Source organism: Hippopotamus amphibius, chromosome 9 (assembly GCF_030028045.1).
Source record: "Hippopotamus amphibius kiboko isolate mHipAmp2 chromosome 9, mHipAmp2.hap2, whole genome shotgun sequence".
NCBI lineage: Eukaryota > Metazoa > Chordata > Mammalia > Artiodactyla > Hippopotamidae > Hippopotamus > Hippopotamus amphibius.
Genome location: NC_080194.1, coordinates 127377299 through 127395649, shown reverse-complemented (window position 1 = coordinate 127395649; position 18351 = coordinate 127377299). Strand labels below are relative to the sequence as shown.

The window sequence follows — 18351 nt, the reverse complement described above, 5'->3', positions numbered from 1 at the left end:
CAGTGATCTCCTTGCTGTCCAGTGGACCTGATGATGACACAGATGTTCTGTATCTTTGCTGTCCAGTATGGCAGCCACTTGTCCTAAATATCTACTGAACCCTTGAAATGTGGCTGGCACACCAAATGGAATTGTTAATTTTTTTAATTTGAGTTCATTTGAACTTAAACGCAAACACCCACATGGGGCCGGTGGCTACAGTACTGGATAGTCCAGGTCTAAGTGATCCCTGAAATACATAATAATTGGAAAAAGAAAAGGATTAGATGCCTCCACACCTATATACTGCATTGTCTTCCTTTGCTATTTTTCTCCTGCATGAAATCCATCTAAGGGGAAAACCAGAGCTGTGTACTAACACCGCGTATGTGTGCATATACTGCAAAATGATCAAACAAATACAAATTGCTTTAATTTGCCTGTCTAACAGGTGACTCTAATCAATTTTATTGCCCCATATTTTGCAGCTCGCTGAGCATAGCCAAAGCTTCTGCGAGGTTCTGGAGTAATGTCTGATAAAGAAGCGCTCACTTCCATTTGCGGTCACCAAACCATGTTTGCATTGAAACTGGTCCTCCCAGACCTTAGGACAAAAAGATGCGTCCTTGACAATTAGATTTTACCACCACCAAACCAAAGATAAAAAAAAGACGACAAGCACAAAATGGTTCTACATTCCCTAATTACAAAATGTCCTCACTTTCATATGCTGGGCAGCAAAACGCAAGTGTGACCTATAGGAAATATACATTTTAAATGTATATTTTAAATGGTCCTTATGGATTTCCCCTCCCACCCCGGCCACCACCACCAGGTGCGAGTCAAAGATACTGACTCACAAGGTTGGAAGCACTTTCTTTGTTAGCGAGACCTCTGGAGGTCCATCGGGGGAAGTTATCAATTAAAGAACTTTTATGATGCTCCAACGAACCATTTTCAAAACTGTGCCTGGTGGGATATTCATAGTGCAGGGAAGGGCAAGGTTTCATGACCGAATAGGTTTGGGAGATGCTGAGTGAAATGAAATGAAACTGGATACTCATTTGTGGAACTTCGTAAAACAGTATTAATGAGCCCAGTGGCTCTCCATTGCATCTCAAAGTGGCTTGACAAAGGAGATCGCACTTTCAAACTTGAGGGCATACTTTTGGAAAAAGGTGTTCAAATATCCAAATGGTGAATTGATTAGGAAGTGAGGTGAAATTTTTGTGTATTGGTGGGGATACAGGGATAGGTAAGATTTCCTTCTTTCTGAGAATATACAAGGATCTCACTTTGTCTAAAACAGGTGGATTAATAACATACAAAAAATGTGTTTACTATAATAACATTTACAAGGACATTTGCAAAATGTAAAACCTAAATTTAAAGCTTTACTCTTTAATTTATCTGCGTGATACATTCAGCTGTTTTTGAAGTACAGCAAGAGAAGTCCAGTTTTCTTGAAAAGTGGAAATAAAAGTTGATCTCAGGAATTTTAATTATTTGGTCCTCTCCTAGGTCCAAGTACCCATTTTTTTCATATTAGATTTCTTATTAAAACTTGATTAATCTCACAGTAAAAAATAATGTACTTTCTTAATTGACTTAATACTGAACAAAAATGAAAACTGCAGGTTATAGGGAAACTGTATAATAAAATTCCCACTGATCATCCTTAGTTTTACATTCCTCTTTCATTTTACTTGACAGTTTTAATACTGTTTATAGACCAAATTTGGAGACTTAGCCAGCTACACTCCAATGGATGTGTTTTTTTTTTTCCCCCTTCCTACAGGTTCGTTCATTTGGGGGTTGCTTCAGCAGTGAGAAATAGGTTTGATAGCTACGGCAAAAGTTGTGAAATAAATGTATAAGAAGCTACAATCAGACCAGGGGGAGTTACATTAGCTACGCTGACCCTCAATGCTGGATCTATAAAAGGTTTTTGGTTTAACCATCTCAGTTGACTCCAGGAACCTACTAAATTTTTTTTTTCAGACAATTGGTTCAATGAAACCCTTGAATTCTTTTCACTGAATTTATGTTCATTGAAGCCAGATACATTTTAAGCCACGAAACGAAGAGCCAAGGCAGACCTCCAGTTTGATACACACATAATCTAGCAAAGAGGGGAAAATTTCAGGATGGGCATCTCTCTTCTAGAATAATTCACATCAAAACTGGAAAATTCAGTTAAGTCTTTCCTCCTTCTATGTTAGAGGATATCTCCCCTCCCCGGAATTGTCGTTAGTAAGATTTCACAGCAAACCCACAATCAATAGTGATGAGTTTTTCCACCAGCCGGGATTTCATACCTGCAGCAATTTATTGCCATACACAGGCTCTTGATACACTACTCTATAAGGAAACAGAAATGTAATGTTTTTCAATGCAAAAATGAAATAAATAAAAGAAAATGCATAAGTCAGACAGAAATTCCAGAGCAATTCATTTACAAGTTTGCTTCTCTTATTTCACTAAGACCTAAGAGTGACCCATCAGACCAAAAGAAGGACCAAGTAACGCCAAACATGTTTTAGCTGTAAATCTCTGCAACTGAGAGCATCAGGAGGGTGGCGGTGGGGATCAAACCACGCTCGTCTTTGTGTTATAACCTGTGTTCATTTTTAAAGAAGGAAAAAAGATACTTTCATGGCTTCTTCCCCTACCAAGCATATTTCAATAGCTCCAGTTAACTCTCTCCCATTTTATCTCTTTATCTCATGGTTGGAATTCTCTGGAACATCCAAGGACTTAACTTTGATGTCGAAGAATTGAGACCATTAGGATGACAGCACAGTAGCAACCATAACTGTATCAACGCCTTTATTTTTTTTAAATTTGATTTCAAGTAACAACACAGCACAATTGCATTTCATGAAACAATGAGTCACAGTGAAGTTATCAAAGCTATTTTTAATATATATGGCTGTGTGGGTGTGTGCATGCCTGTGTGTGTGCGTGTATAATATGATGGTGAGTTAAAAATTACCTGCACTCTGGCTGTGTGGCCAACAGAAGTTTTAATATAACCGGTGTGCGGATAATTTTTGACTCACCTTCATATATATATATATATATATATATATATTTTTTTTTTTTTATGTAGGCTGACTTTTCTTTCCAATTTAGTTCTACGCAGACTTCCTTTTTAAGTTAAAATCTACGTTTATGGAACTATGCTTATAAAAGTCCCCCCCACCACGGTTTCTTCGAGTGTTTCAAGTACAGATATTATTTCCTGTGGTCTGCCCACCCCATACACTCTCCATTATCCTCTCACGTCCCACCCTCCTCCTTTCCTTTCTTTCACTGCATTCCTCAGGTTCTCTCAATGGGGACAACAATGTTATTCTGTTGGCCCAGGGCTTAAAGGTTGAACTCTGCAATTAGATCACATGGGCTCAAACCCCAGTGACTGAAGACTTCTGGATAAATAATTTCATCTCTTTTCTGAAAAAAAGTCTTCTCCTCTGGGGGAAAAAAATGGAGGTGATGGGTAATGGGTAATAAGATTGGTCCTTGATAGGACTATGTGCGGAGGGGATGAGGTGATGTGTCTGGTCTCTTACACAGGAGATGCTTAACTTCTGGATGGGCTGTTACCTCCTCCATGGTTACTGATCAGATTTATGCAGACCCCCAGTTGGCTCACACTGAAAACAGGGTCTCAGGAATAAACCCTTGGTATTATCTGGAGAATATCCTTTCTCCAGCTTTCCTTGTTCCTGAAGCTACTGACACTTCTGTCCTGAGCTCAGACATCAGGTGAAATGAGGACACCCCTTTCAGATCCATGGATGGCAGTGTGACATGAATTCAGGAATCGTTGTATTTAAGTCACGGTGTCACTCAGGACCTTGTTATAACGGGACTTAGGCGTGATGCAAAAATGCACTGGAATCTCATCCAGACTTATTTGCTGGGGAGCTTCACAGTTGATTGAGTGTTAGAAAGCTTAGGGCTTGTCTAATAAAAGGGAGAGAGGTTAACATTTATATTCTATATCATCTCTCTCTTTCTCTCCCCCCCCACCCCTGTTCACCCATTTTCTTTTCCTTTCTTCCCAGTGCCCAGACATCTCCTATCTTACTCTAGTTTCTACTGAGACTTTGTCAGGTCTTTTTTACAGCTCTATCATCATTTCCTTCTCTCTATTTTCAATAGTTATCTTCTGATCAAACGCCATATTCTTTGCTCTCTCCCTGAGTGGGTGAAGACACATGGCTTGATTCAGTTCAGTTCAGCAACCCTTATTTTCAGCTCCTCAAGCAATGCCAGCCTTATGAGGTCTCTAGCTTCACCCCTAAATCTAATGTATCACTTTGCAGGTCCAGGGAACGTGGTCCTTCAACTTTCAAATAGTGGATCATACCCAGGTATCGCCTCTCCCATTATTTATATATTTTTTCATTAACTTGGCCCACTTTTTTTTTCCTCTTTTTTACTGAAGTATAGGTGATTTGCAGTGTTGTGCCACGGCCCACTTTTTAATTCCGAAGAATTTACGGAAATGTGTACCAAGTACTAAGCAATGAGTGAATTTGTAGGTTTGATAGGCTAGTTATGGAAGCTCAGTTCCTACCTTTTGATATACTAAAAGTCTGTGTGTGTGTGTAGTACGTCCTCAGGTAGAAGGGACCCAGGTAATGACCTTTGTGACTTTCATTGCTGACTCAGAAACTCCCTCTGTCCTCTGAAGAGGGGCCATCTGCCCTGGGCCTGAGCATAACAGGCAACATTTCTCCTGCAGGGCTGGGCTCCCAAGTAAGATGATTTTTCTTTGCACTCAGGCCAAAAGAGCATCCACGAGTTTTAACCTTAGTTTCTGGCTCACAGCATCTTATAACAAATCCACTGTCTCCAGAAATTTTGGGGTGTCTATGATCATCGTGGTCTCTCTCTCTCTTCAATCCTCTCTTCTCTGAAAAGTTTAAGAGGAGCTAATTCTAGATAAGAGGGTGTGGCTTGCTAGTTACAGGGAGCCTGTGGGTCTTTCAAATCCTATGTGCTTCAGCAGGACTGGGAGATGCCTGGGGGCTCCTCCATGAGGTAGGAGGGATGGGGACCTTGGATGACAAAGAGGAGAAGGCACTGGAGAAAGTAGGTGCATATGAAAGGGCAGTCATTCTGGTACCTATGCTGTTATATTTGTTGGTTTGCTCAGATCTACTGTCAAGGCTGAGGATGATCAGAGTAGGAAGATCTGGAAAGCAGCCTCCCCTTACTTTCCTTAAAAGTTACCAAAGCCAGAAGCTTAATACACTGCCCAACAAAATGGAAAACAAACAACAGGTTCGAACCTATTAGAGGTGACCAGTGTGTCTAAGACATGTCCCAGGTCCTCTCAGGATGGCCCGAGACCTATTTATTATGCACTGTTTTTAATGAGATCAAATCAGCAAGCCACAAACTTCCTTTAAATGAAATAGAACCTTGCATGCCTTTTTAGGAACTTCCTTAATCATCATTTCTTTTAAAAAAAATGAAGCACAGGGGACATTTCCAGTCATCAGAACATACCAGTATCTAAAAGGAGGTAGGGGTAGCGGCTTGAAAAAGCACATTCAGGATTACAATATACTCTGGCCAGGATGAATCCTGCTCCAAAAACTCCATAGTGCAGGAAATATTCATATTCTTTTTCACCCTTAAATCGGCTTAAGGCCAGCTATGAGCCCTTGGTTTGCTGCCCTAATGGGGCAGCCCAGTTCCTCTCTGTCCCCCACACGCCTGCACCACCCGTGTGCAGCAAGATTCCAAAGCTGCCATTGGACACAGGCCATAGTATTCCAAAGCTACCTTCCTGGAAAGAGGACAGAAATGTGTTGGCTAAACAAAGTGAAAATTCATATTTCAGTTAGTTTTTCCATCACCGAATTGCCTATTTGAAGCTGCCTCCTGAAAAATCTTATCATCATCATATGAACAGTGGGAAAAATAGATAAATATTTTTGGCCGGCAGAGTGGCTTGATAAGGGCAAAAGGGACAGATTTCTAAACCTAGACACCTGGAAACTCAGGACTTGAAGTTATTGATGTAACTCCCTTCATCCAAACCTCACCCGGTGGGAAACAAAATCCCTGAAAGGAACCAAAAGCACACAGGGACTTTTCTGGAGCTTTTCTCCCTGAGTGGAATTTCTCTTCCCACCTTAGTCTGGATGCTGGCATATCTACTGTCTTCTGAGTCCCTTTGCTGTCTTCATTTGCCTTGTTCTCACAGATTTTCATCAGTCTCAACCTATGCAGACATTCTCTATCTGTTACTCTAAACTAGCCCATTCTTTTTCCTTACTGATGGGCTCCTACAGCCTCTGCCTTCAGGAAGCTTCTACTTCCTGTTACACAAAAATCTATGAGGTAAGGAAAAGACACCAATTTGACTTACTTATAGGACAGCACAAATTACTAATTCAATAAATTATTGTCATTTTACAGAAAAGGGAACATTCCATAAAGGGTAGCTAATAATTGTAACATCTATGATTTTAGCTAGGCTTAGTAATGTCCATATATTTTTTTTCTTGGGTGAATGTTGATACAGATAGTTTTCTTTTTGGTGTATTTTTTTCCCCCTAATTTCTTCATCCCTTTGCTACTCCTCTCCATTTTCAAAATTAAAAAAAAACAAACCCCAAACTAAGTCCTAACTCCATCTGCATCCTCTATCCGGAGGCTACAGTAATGGGAGGGTGTAGACTGGTGTTTGGGTTCACTGGGTATCTGAGGATGTAGAGGAGGTTCAGCCTGTTTAGTCCCTGCCTGTTTCTCTATTTAAAATGGTATAAACTCAAAGTTTGGAAAAAGAGGACTTGAGAAGGAGCAGATGGAGCTACACACACAAAAAGGAAATTGGTTGTTCCCCGGGCGAATAGAGAACATGTAGGTTGTTCTTTCATTTCATTAAGGAAAAAAAAAACTAACCCACAGATTATAATAAATGTACTTGATGCAATAATAATAAAACCCAAGTTCCTCATTGATGGAAATTAATACTCTGTCTCAAAATTGTAATTATTTGAAATTCAAAGGGAAGGAAATTAAATAACTAGTGTCTTTCCTATTTTCTAGTAAGTTGCCTCAATTTGATCAGAAATATGGTTATATTTTTCTTTGTTATCTAGTCTATAAAACAACACATATGATTTCACTGAATTTATTTGAGGTCACTTGTAATAAAAATAATGATATGATTTAGAAAATACCCCCAAACCCGCCCATTTCTTTTAAATTGTGTTTATTCCAAGCTGCTTTCATAACATTGCTGTTAATATCATACCATGGGTGAATAAATACCTCTAGATCAAGTTAGGTAAATTCAATTATGGCCCCATAATGAGAAACATCCTCCTCTCCTCCAAAAGCGAGAAGCTTAATAAAGTGGTACCATTTAACAAACAACTCTAAACTGGACAAATAATTCTAAGTCAAGTAACTGTTTGGGGGAAATGGAGGGAATAAGGGGTTGAAAAAAATAAGAGTTGAATGCTTAAGTTGGTCTATATTTTGTTAGGCGATATTTCTTACTAAAATCATCAGTGAGGGGAGAGAGAGAGAGAAACGGGGTTTGGGGAAGAAATATCTTTCTAGGGTGTAGTGATCAGTAATTAAATGTATTTCCAAGAAAACATCCAAAACATCAGCCATGAAAATATCTTTTCACCCTCTACAGCTGGTAACTACAGCTGTCATCCTAAATATTATACTGAAAACACACAGACCATACTGAGAACTTGAGAGAGAATTTCTTTTTGAAGGAGGGTCTTTAATTTGATAGGAGAAAAACGTCATCTTTTTTTTTTTTGAGGGAGGAGGTGTTTTGCATTTATTCTGAAGTTAGTCAAGGAGTTAATTCCACTCACTCAACAGCACGACGGCTATCATGAGCAGAAGGCCTTCTGTCCTCTGAGCCTTTGGACTCTTTCCCACAGGAAGAGGAAATGGGCGGCACCGGTAGAGACATTCGCAGCAAACTTGTAAAAAGAATGACTCCGGGAGGAAACAAGGATGGCATGCACGTTAATGGATACTTACATAAATGTCTGCACCATAAAATCCATCCTGGTAAACAACACTGCAAGGGTGCACACACAAAGAAAAACATTCATATTAGTGCATTTCCCCATGCAGACACACCAACCCCTGCACTGGCGAAGTTAGTCTGGTCACAAGATCCAAAACACAGGAACCGAGGATCGTTTTCACATTGGTTAAGGAGGTTGGAGACAATGGCAGTCCCTCAGACTAAGAAAATTAGGCTGAGGTTCGGTGTTGGCCCAGAATCGGGACATGGTGGCGTGCTGGGGACCAGACTTTCCAGTCTTTCTGGAGGGATGCAAAAATGCCAAGAGGATTCGTGTTTATTTTAAGCGGCCCACGCAGAAATGAGGATCGGGGTTTGCATTCAGCCAAACCACCTAGCTCCCCCCGGAAAAAAAAATCATCTGCTTAAAGTATATGATTGATAAGAGTAGGGGTCTGATGTCACATCTTCAATACAGGTTATAGCTGAATGACCTCAGGGGCATTGCACAGTCCAAATGATTTCAGAAATTTTCTTCTATATTCTTTCACACTCTAGTATTACATTTGGTAATTCCACGTGCCCCACTTTTATTATACACATAGGACAATATTTCTAATTATATGAACAGGTGTGCAGATGTGTGTGCAATAATATACGTGTGCTTTTGTATATGGGTGTGCTTTGTGCGCATGTGTGCAGTCTGTGTTACTTTGAACATGTAAAGGCATGTGGGTGCATGTGTATACCATGTACCTGTGTATAAGTGCGTGTGTGTGCATGTGTGTGTGAATGTAGTATGCATATGGTGCGTAGTAGTACATGTGTGCACACCTGTGTGTGTTTATGCCTATGTCTGTGTGTAGATTTGCATAAATGACATCCAGGCTAAGAGAACCCCACGTGATGACTGAACAAAACTGGCCTCCCAGCAGCTCTCTGATTCCTGTCCACTTTGTCATCTTAGAGAGAAGGGACTTCACCGGATGGGGTAAATAAAAGATCCTGGATTTTTTCAGAAGATTTTTGGTTTACCTTGAGTGAAACAACCAGGAAAAGAAGCTCACAGCTCTGTGATCCTGGGAAACTGACTTAAAATTACTAAGCATCAAAATGGGTTTAATGAGGACCCCACGTAGCCTGCACGCCTCACAGGCTTTTGTGAAGACCCCATGACATCTCACATAAAAAAAGGCGGCTTTCTAAAGGCATGTTTTCCAAAGAATAGCAGTTGTTATTAATAACCTTGCCTGATATCTTCCCATGGAGTTTACAGATGATTTATAATTCTGACCCAGGACCAGTGCACCCCACCGTCGAATGGAGCTGTGGTCCTAACAGAAGCAGGACTTTGACTACCAGAGGATTCCAGCAGGTTTCAGGAGCAGAGTGGACCCGCAGGTAAGCCAAGCACATCGAGAGCTGAGGGGAGGCACTTGACAACACACACATGCACACAGGCACACGGCAGTGACACTGTTTTGCTGGAGAACACCGCAGTGTGCTTCTCAGAGCTTTTCAGAGTTGACTGCCTAAACCCCAAGTACCACCCTCTTTAAACACGAGGCAGGGATTTCACATGCTAAGGAGGTCGGTAGGAATCGCTTTCAGCTATTTTTCTTTTGAATCACAAAGGGCTCCGATTCACAAGAGCCCTTGTCAAGCAGCATCCAACCCTAATCCGAGATACTGAGGTGCGTGGCATCCTGAGCTAGGCTTTGATTTCTCTTTCAACGTTTCCAACATGAAAAGATACTGTCTGTTGGGGGTCAGAAGGCAGGGCTGGCCTCTGCCAACGAGACTGAGCCCGGAGCCGATCATTCCGCCAGATCAGAACAGCTCTGTCTATTCCTTCATGACGTCACACCTTTGCAGGTCCTCCTGCAGGGGCAGGCTTGTCTCCCGATAACCTCATCCAAAAGCAGAGCACCATTCAGGAGCCAAGTTAGAGAGGAAACACACGGGCATCTGGGTCACAGCCTCACCAGTCAGCAGCTATGGGCCCTGGGACTAATGACCTAAGCTAGCTGAGCGTCACTCTTCGTCTGTGAAATGGGGAAAGGGGTAAGTGCCCACGTCAGGCGAGGATTTAGCGAGGTGATGTGTGCAAAGCGATGAGCAAGGTACTTGCCAACGTAGCTCTAATGAAATGTCACATCACTGTGAGCTTTATCCAGTGCCCACCCCAAGTGGAGATCTTCCTCCTGTGAACACCAGCATCCCATTTTCTGATCCTCACTTGGTCCAACAATTTAAAATACTGGTCAAACATTAAAGGCATTTTTTGTACACGGCTCATTTCACCCTGAAAGTTGCACCCAATAACTTCCTTGGCATTCTACCCCACTTGATAGCCAACACGTTGCTTTTCACCTTGAAGATGTAAGTAAATATCTATTGAGTGAATATTGCCCCTAGTTTAAAGGGGTGGAGGTTGGCCATTAAGAGGTGACAGAAGGTGGCAGAGAGCAATTAATTCCAGGTACTATCCTCATCCGGGAACTCAGCATCAGTGGCTGTTGTCAACGAGAGAGGGAGAAAGGAGGGGGAGGGGTGCATAAGATTCAAAAACTGGACCCTGGGACTTCCCTGGCAGTCCAGTGGTTAGGACTCCACGCTCCCATTGCAGGGGGCACGGGTCCAATCCTTGCACGGAGCACTAAGATCCTGCAAGCTGAGAGGTGCAGCCACAAACAAACAAATAAACAAAAAAACACCCCAAAACCTGGACCCTGACAGGAGACCAGTGCAACAGGCTAAACAGAATGTAATGCACGTAAACAATATATTAATATTTAGCCAAATATTAATATACATTTAAATATGGAAAGTGATGACTTTCTCTAAAGATTTGTAGAAGGGGACCCCATCTGTGTCTGCTCTTCAGTGAATAATGGAAAAGACATCGGGGGCTGTTCCAGGAATGGCTGAGGCCGAGCTCTGACCCAGAAAGGGGCCCCTTCTTTCATTGGGACAAGCTCTCGTGCACCGTGGCCAGCTGTGTGCCTCCGTGGCAAGCCTCTTGGTAGCAACAACTCCCAGAAGTGAGATGGGAACAGGCCCCGATGGTTGCCTTGGTCTTGTTCAGCAGGGTGACCTGGATTCCATGCTCCCCCTCCACCGTGGACCATGGACAGTTACCCTGAGTCTCTGACATCCCACGTTTAGAAGGCAGAGAACCAAAGGCAACACGTGACCTGGCATCTCATTTGAACAGGCTCAAACAAACTGACTGATGAAATGCTTACTATACTCCAACCACGATGCCGAGGCTGAGAGCAGGGAGGGCAAATCCACCAGCTGAATCTGCCCTCAGGGAGCTGACAAGCAGGCATAAAGCCAAGCGCACCCATGTAGGGTGGCAGCCATGACGGCTGCTGTGGAGGAGGGGAACGATGAAGCTCTGACCCAGTAACGGAAGGAGGGCTGGTATCAGAGGTGAGGGAACCCCAGCGAACGCCCCAGAAATCCCAGCGCCTGAGCTACTTCTAGAGGGAGGAAAAGCAAGCCAGGCAAAGGGAACAGCCGATGCAAGGTCCGATGTCCACAGGGTCCGGGGCATAATTTCCAATTTTGGGGAGTTCAGAGGCCCAGCCGACTGCGGTGGCTTCCCTGGGACAGGAAACAGAGAATTCTAGCTGCTCTTGCAAACTGCACGGGGTAGGGATGCTGGTTTTCACTAAGGGCAACACCTGCATAGTTTGGGGAGAAATGAACCAGACAGAGGGCGAGTGATCTATCTTCACGATGACTCCAAAAACTAGGAACCGATATGATCTTCCTCACTGGCCGCATGAAACAAAGCCACTTGATAGGCTGCAAGTTTCATCACAACACTGTGTGTTTTTTCCCTAAATCATAGCACTGCGACTCCTCACACCTAAGAGCGATTCCTCTGTGTCTGTCCCTAGTCTGACCTAATTACCATTATCCCACCTAATCCTCAGAACATCCCTGTGAGATGGATAATGTTATTATAGCCTCTTTAGACATCAAGAGAGTGAAAGGGAGCGAGCTAGGTACGCTAGAAGCTGGGATTCTAGCCCAGGTTGTATTGGCTTCACAGCCCAAACTTCTAATTGCTATGGCAGGCAGCAGTGGTCAAACTTCAGCAGGCATCAGAAGCGCCTCGAGGGCCTGTTAAAACACAGATGGCTGGGCCCCACGCCCAGCCCAGAGGTTCTGAATCAACAGATCTGGATGGGGGTGGGAAGGGGGAGGTTGGGTCTAAGAATCTGCATTTTTAACAAGTCACAGGGGATGCTGATACTGCTGGTTCAGGGGCTGACGGACTTATTGCCCTATAGAGCACCACTCTCCACGTGTCATTTTACTCTATATTTGAGACAACACTGAACGCCAGCTTCCTAGGTCCTATTCTAAATAGGAGCGGGTTACAGGCAAGCTCTTACAAAATCTCATGCTGGTTTCCAAGAACGTATCCAAACATTTTTTTAAAGCCCCACTAAACAGGTGCACTTAAAATATCACATATGAAGGGAAAGGAGGGCAGGGGACGGTGTCTAACACGTAGCTATCGATAGATTAGCCACAGCCCAATACAAGAGAAGAGAGTTACCATCGTGCATGGAACAGGTGCAGCCCTGTTTTAATGCCGAGGCGGTCTGTCTAGCCATGCAAAGGTAATTGTGTTGCTTGTCAATCACTTTGGGACTGCAATATGCTTTTGCAAGAACATAATGCAAATGCACATCTCATTTTCTTAGAAAGGTAATAACAGGAGTTAAATATTTGAATGAATGCAAGCAGGGAATGATTGCACTATAGCAAATTAATTTACTTTATAAAAAAAAGAAAGTATGGGATGCCTAAACTACACAGTCTGTTTGTGTAATATAATATATCCCAACCGCCAATATATTCTTGAAGGAAAGGTTACTTAAAGCTGCTCTATCTTACTGCCCATTCCAAGTGAAAAATAATATTTTTAATGCATTCAAATCTAGTTGTTTTTGAATGGATACCACGTGGGTCCATAAACTCACTGGCATTTGCATAGAACTGTGTGGTGTGTGTACACCGCCACTTTCCTAGGGAAAATACATATTTTTAATTAGATTATCAAAGGCATTTGGACATCTCACTCTGTCTCCCCCAAATTTAAGAACCACTGACTGACAGTGTCTGTCTCTAAATGCACTAAATTAAGAGGCTTTTTTTTTTAATGTAAGAGGTTATATTTAAAACTGGCTGAGAATTTAAACAAGAATTCCCAGCAAACCCCCACAACCAAAAAGCTAGAGAGAATGCTGGAAGGTATCCTGGGACTAGGGGATGATGGCTTTAGTTCCTATTGTTTATGTTCATAGAGAAGGTTCCTAAGCATCAGGTAATACAATCTGAGGAAGAGACATTTATAAATTAAAACCACAAAGCATGGTTGACTTATAAAAAGAAAGGTTCGCACGCACAGTTCTAGGGACTTCTTCAGGACCTAACCCGAAAACACTCCCAAAGGCTCTGTGTATGGGCTTCACTCTTGCACTGACCAACTGTAAGAAGGTTTTTCCTGGGATGCCACCATATCTTTCTTGTACTCAAAGCAGCACAGTCACCTCAAAATACCTCTCAAGGTAACTCTGAGAAGTTGTACATACATGTGTCATAATTAATGACCTAGGAAAGTGCAGAATATCTTGCTCAAAAATATCCAGAGAGCCAAGATTAAAAAACCCTATAGCAAATGCTGCATGCTTCACTTAGAATAATAATTATAATTTAAAAAGTCTCCTATGGTTCTCTGTATCCCTACCCCCATAAGATATGCTTGGTCAATAGTAGGCACTTGATAAGGTGCTGTTTATTAATTAACTAATTAAGAACAAGAACACAATGAGGCCAATCTCATGGGGTTTTGTGGGGAGGACTGTGGTTCAGTTGCTGTCCTGTAATATCCGGTGTTGTACTGAGTCTGGTGTATATGCCTCTGACACGTCTACCTGCCATCTTCATCCACAGATCATCAGCCTGCCAGCTGCCTTGAATGGCAATTACCCAATGGATACCTTCTCCCAAATATGAGTCCTAGGAAGACAGACTGGACATGGTGGCCGTTTGTTAAAACTGACTCCAGGATCAAATGCAAGGAGACAGATGGACGGCATGGTCCATTTAGCTCTCTCTGAGACTGTTCACTAGTTAATATTTTATTTCCAGTCTACAGATTCCATAAACCACTGAAGTGCCTCTGTCCAAAACCATGTCTGTGGCTTACGGGGAATGGAGGTCTGTGAACTGCAGGAGTCCCCCAGCCAATGGGTAAGTGACTCATGGAAGGAGAGATATGGGTACTCCACACAAGCCAAAGGGAACCTTGAAACAGAGAACAGTACGAGCAACTAATAAAAGTCAATAACCACAGCAACAGCAACAGCAGTAGCTACAATTCATGGAACTCCTGCCATTTGATGGGACTGATTAAGTTGTAATCTTACCTGCATCTCCCTAATTCATCCTCTATCAACTCTACAGAGGCAGGTGTAGTCTCAACTCACCTGCTAAGGCAACTGTGCCTGCAGAGATTAAGTCAGCTACCCAGGGCAGGATGAGATAGAAGAGCAGGAGCCAATCTCATCTGCCCCATAGTCTGTGTCTTTATAGGACTGTAGCAATCCTGTAGAGTGTGTAGACATTAGCTTTCTAACTCACCATCCATTTTCACCCAATTAATGTTGGCAATCACTAAGGGGTTGGTTGGCCCAGTCTAGGGCTTTCCTTTCATTCCTGTGATCCCTCGTGCTCCAGGCAGAGTTCCCCTCCTTAGGAATGAGCATGGATTAATGTCCCAATGACTTTCTATCTAGCAATGTGAGAAAGAGGAGACAGGGCTCATCACAACCTATGTTCTTTACTTGCTGGGAGGGATTTCAGAAAATACCAGGACGTGGAGGCAAAAACCAAATCAATAAAAGGCAATGGATGACTGGAAGGGCATCCTTAGTGAATACTCCTGGGTGACTGTCCTGATGCTGGATACTTTCAAGGGTCACTCATGGTTCCACAAAAGTGGCCATGGAGGTTCTGTGCATTTTTTTCCAATCTCTCCAAAAATAAAAAAATGGAAGCTATACATGGACATAGGATAAACAACACATTTTTGGTTGGGATTTTAGTAACAGTGTATTCATATTGGATACTTCATCAAAAACAGAGGTTTAGAATGACAAATATGTCTTCAATTGGTGACAACGGGAAAAGTAAATTCTTCCTTAATAAATGCAGTTTGTTAGGTGATGGCTTATAAAAAGATGGGGATCTCTGGGTGTGAGGGAGAACCACAGAATGAGATCTTAATGTGGCAATTTAGGAAATGATTGGATTTTTCCTGATTGGATTTTCTTCCTTTCTATTTCTTTTTTAGTTTTAAACTTTTTAAATTAAAAAAAAAATTTAAATTGAAGTATAGCTGATTTACAATGGAAATGATTGGATTTAAATGTGTCCTATAATTCTTTTCTTTCTGGAAGCCTTCTGGAACCCAAGCTGGGCTAAGGGAATTTCCCTTGTGCTCACTCAACAGCCTATCTTATCACTTCTCACATTTATTGAAATTGTTAGTGTCTATGGTGCCCCCGTGCTTGACTATAAGAAACTCCTCCAAAGGCACCATCGGCCTCAGCATCCTTAGCGTGAGACAGCGTGTGGAGCTGAGGGAAGCAAAGCTAAGCTGAACTGGCCTGGAGAGAAGACAGTCAAATCTAGAAACCCGGAAACTAAAGGACTTTGAAGACAAACAGCTACAGGAAATCCACACTGTCCCCTGGACCACCTGAATCCTGATGTCACTTCCTGGAAACAGAAATGGGTTTCCAACTTCTCTGCTACTTGCTTCCCCGCAACACAGATCAGGGCTCTCTCCACTCCAGCCAAAGTCCGCTCTGTGTCCTGCTCAGTTCTTTTCCTTTCCAAGACGAGCTGCCCCTCCAGCCCCTCCCTCCATGGACTCCTTCAGCCTAAGCCAATGAAGGGAAAGGAACCTTCATTGAAGATACTGGGCTCACACTTTTTCATTTGGTTTCAAAGTACTCCAGGCAGTCTGTAATCCAGCAAAACACCCAGGCAACTAGCTGAATTTCCTCCTTTGCAACCTGCTCTTATAGAACATGCAGATGTGGACAGACACATCCCTAGCCCTTCTGCACTTCTTCCTCCCCCCATTTTGAGAATTTTCTCTTCCTGCTAGGTGTGGTTTCAGAATTTCAACCATAATATTGCCACTGAAGAGGCACAACCCACTATAATAACCAAAATGATTAGGAAGATCTTTGGAATATTAAAATGAAATCATGTTCAAAGCAGTCACCAGCAATGTGTTTCACCACTTGGAGATGCCTGGGTCTCTCCCTGGCAAACATGGCATTGATTAGTTATGCCTGGTTATTGCCAGCAAAGAGCAAGTTCATTGTAAGTTAGCAAATTTCAACTTTACAGCAGGGGTGTTATTCTGAGATTTTTATAAATTGTTCATATGAGGAGAAGCCATACAATTTTATTTTTTTCTGTTCAATATAGTAGTGAGATACTGAGGGTACATAGACCAAAAAGCGACAATTACCATCTACTAAGGTAAGATAGTGATTTTCAGGCAAACTAATGTGATATAGACATGCAATTTTGCATTTATGCCTTATGAATCTTGCTTTCATGAGCCTAGAGGGTAACTTTCTTTTTCCTTCGTAACTCATGATGTGACCTTGGGAATAACACATTTTTGTTTCTGCCTTTCTGGATCTATAAAATGGGCTCAACCCTGTGGGCTGGAGATAATGATATAATATCAATGATTCCTTACAACACATGGTCAGAAATATAAGGCTTAGGATGCACAGATGCATTGTTTTGAAAGGTTGGGAGAATTTAAGGCCCATTCAACCTTGTTCCGTTATTATCCTCCACCTTTTCACTAAAAATAAAATTAAAAAAAGAAAATTTGCACAAGCTCAGAACTGCACTAAGAAACTCAGAATTAATCCAATGCTAATGACAATACAAGAACTGATGGACACAGTCTTACTTCTCTGTTTTTATTTTCCCTTCCTGATGATTTCATCAAATTTCATTTCTTAATATTCTTAACTTCGTTTCATTGCATTTGTTTTTAAAGCACTTCAAATGCTTTACTTGGGAATGGTTTAGATACAAATAAATAATGAACAAAGAGTGTTTCCTTCTGTCATCAGCATAATGGAGATGATCTAGGCTTATTCGGGTTTTCTGAAAGATGGATAAGACACAGAGCTTTTAGAAAATGTATTTAAGCCTTTCGCACAGTCTTGAAGATAGCTAGATTCTTTCTAGAGACCAGGAAGCCAGTTCCTGGCCAGAGAAGGCTCGGGCCAGACTGTGCTGGGCATAGCTGAGTTCTCCTTAGAGCAGCACGATTGGCATTTGGGCCCCGTAACTCTTCGTGTTGGGAGGTGGGGTGGGAGGCGGTCCTGTCCTGTGCATTGCAGGATTTTTAGCAGCATCCCTGGCCTCCACCCACTAGATGCTATCACGGCAACCGAAACCATCTCCAGACATTCCCAATGTCCCCTGAGGAACACTGCCTTAGAGACTTCCCTTTCTCTGACTCCAGGGGGCCAGAATGTTCTAGGAGGATTCCTAACAGCAAGGCAGAAAGAGTAGCACTTCAAGAAAGCAGCCCATCACACCAATACTTTTCTTTTTTTTTTTTTTTTTTGAGTATCCACCACCGTTCCTTGATACTCACTTGGCAATAGCAAAGTCCACGCACAGAAAAACCAAACGGGCCGTGGGGAACAAATCAATCTGCATTTTCCTCCAAGAAGGAAAAAGGAAGGCAAAGGCCATTTTAGAAAAGCCAACTAAAGGAGTCAATTCCAAAGTCTTTGAACTTCAAGAGTTTGCATTGGACTCCACACCTAATTTTCTCTGCTGGGCCAAAGGTTCATACACCTTGAAGCACAAGATGTTTGGGGGGGGAGGGGCAAGACCACCCCAGTGACTTTTTTACGTTTGAAACCCTCCCGTCCCTCCACAGAGGGATTCAAGGGGCAAATGTGATCCAACCTCCTTAATCACCAGATGTCTGCAATCATCAGAAAGACGTCTTGGGCTGTAACCATTTCTCTGTTCTCCAGCATTCAGTCTCAAAGAGAATTTACATAACAACATGTGACACGTAGAATGCTTAAAGGCACCAACCATGACAAGACAAATTACACTCATTTTTCAAGACTCTTTGCAAGGTGCTGCACGGCAAGCGCGCGGGCTGCATGCTGGGCGGTTCCAGTGGGGCAAGTCAAGGCCGGCATGCGCTCCATCTCACGCAGCGGGCGGGGGGCGGGGCTGGTGCAGGA

The 18351-nt window shown here is 42.5% G+C and overlaps 1 protein-coding gene across 7 annotated transcripts in view; it reads right to left on the bottom strand.

Annotated features, from left to right (window-relative positions):
• RBFOX1 (RNA binding fox-1 homolog 1) overlaps positions 1-18351 on the bottom strand; it is a 386334-nt gene that overhangs the window by 40031 nt on the left and 327952 nt on the right. For all 7 annotated transcript variants that reach the window (XM_057748889.1, XM_057748888.1, XM_057748892.1 and 4 more), the window contains exon 10: positions 2298-2340. In XM_057748889.1, the coding sequence (XP_057604872.1) occupies positions 2298-2340 (43 nt within the window). The remainder of the gene's footprint in view (positions 1-2297; positions 2341-18351) is intronic.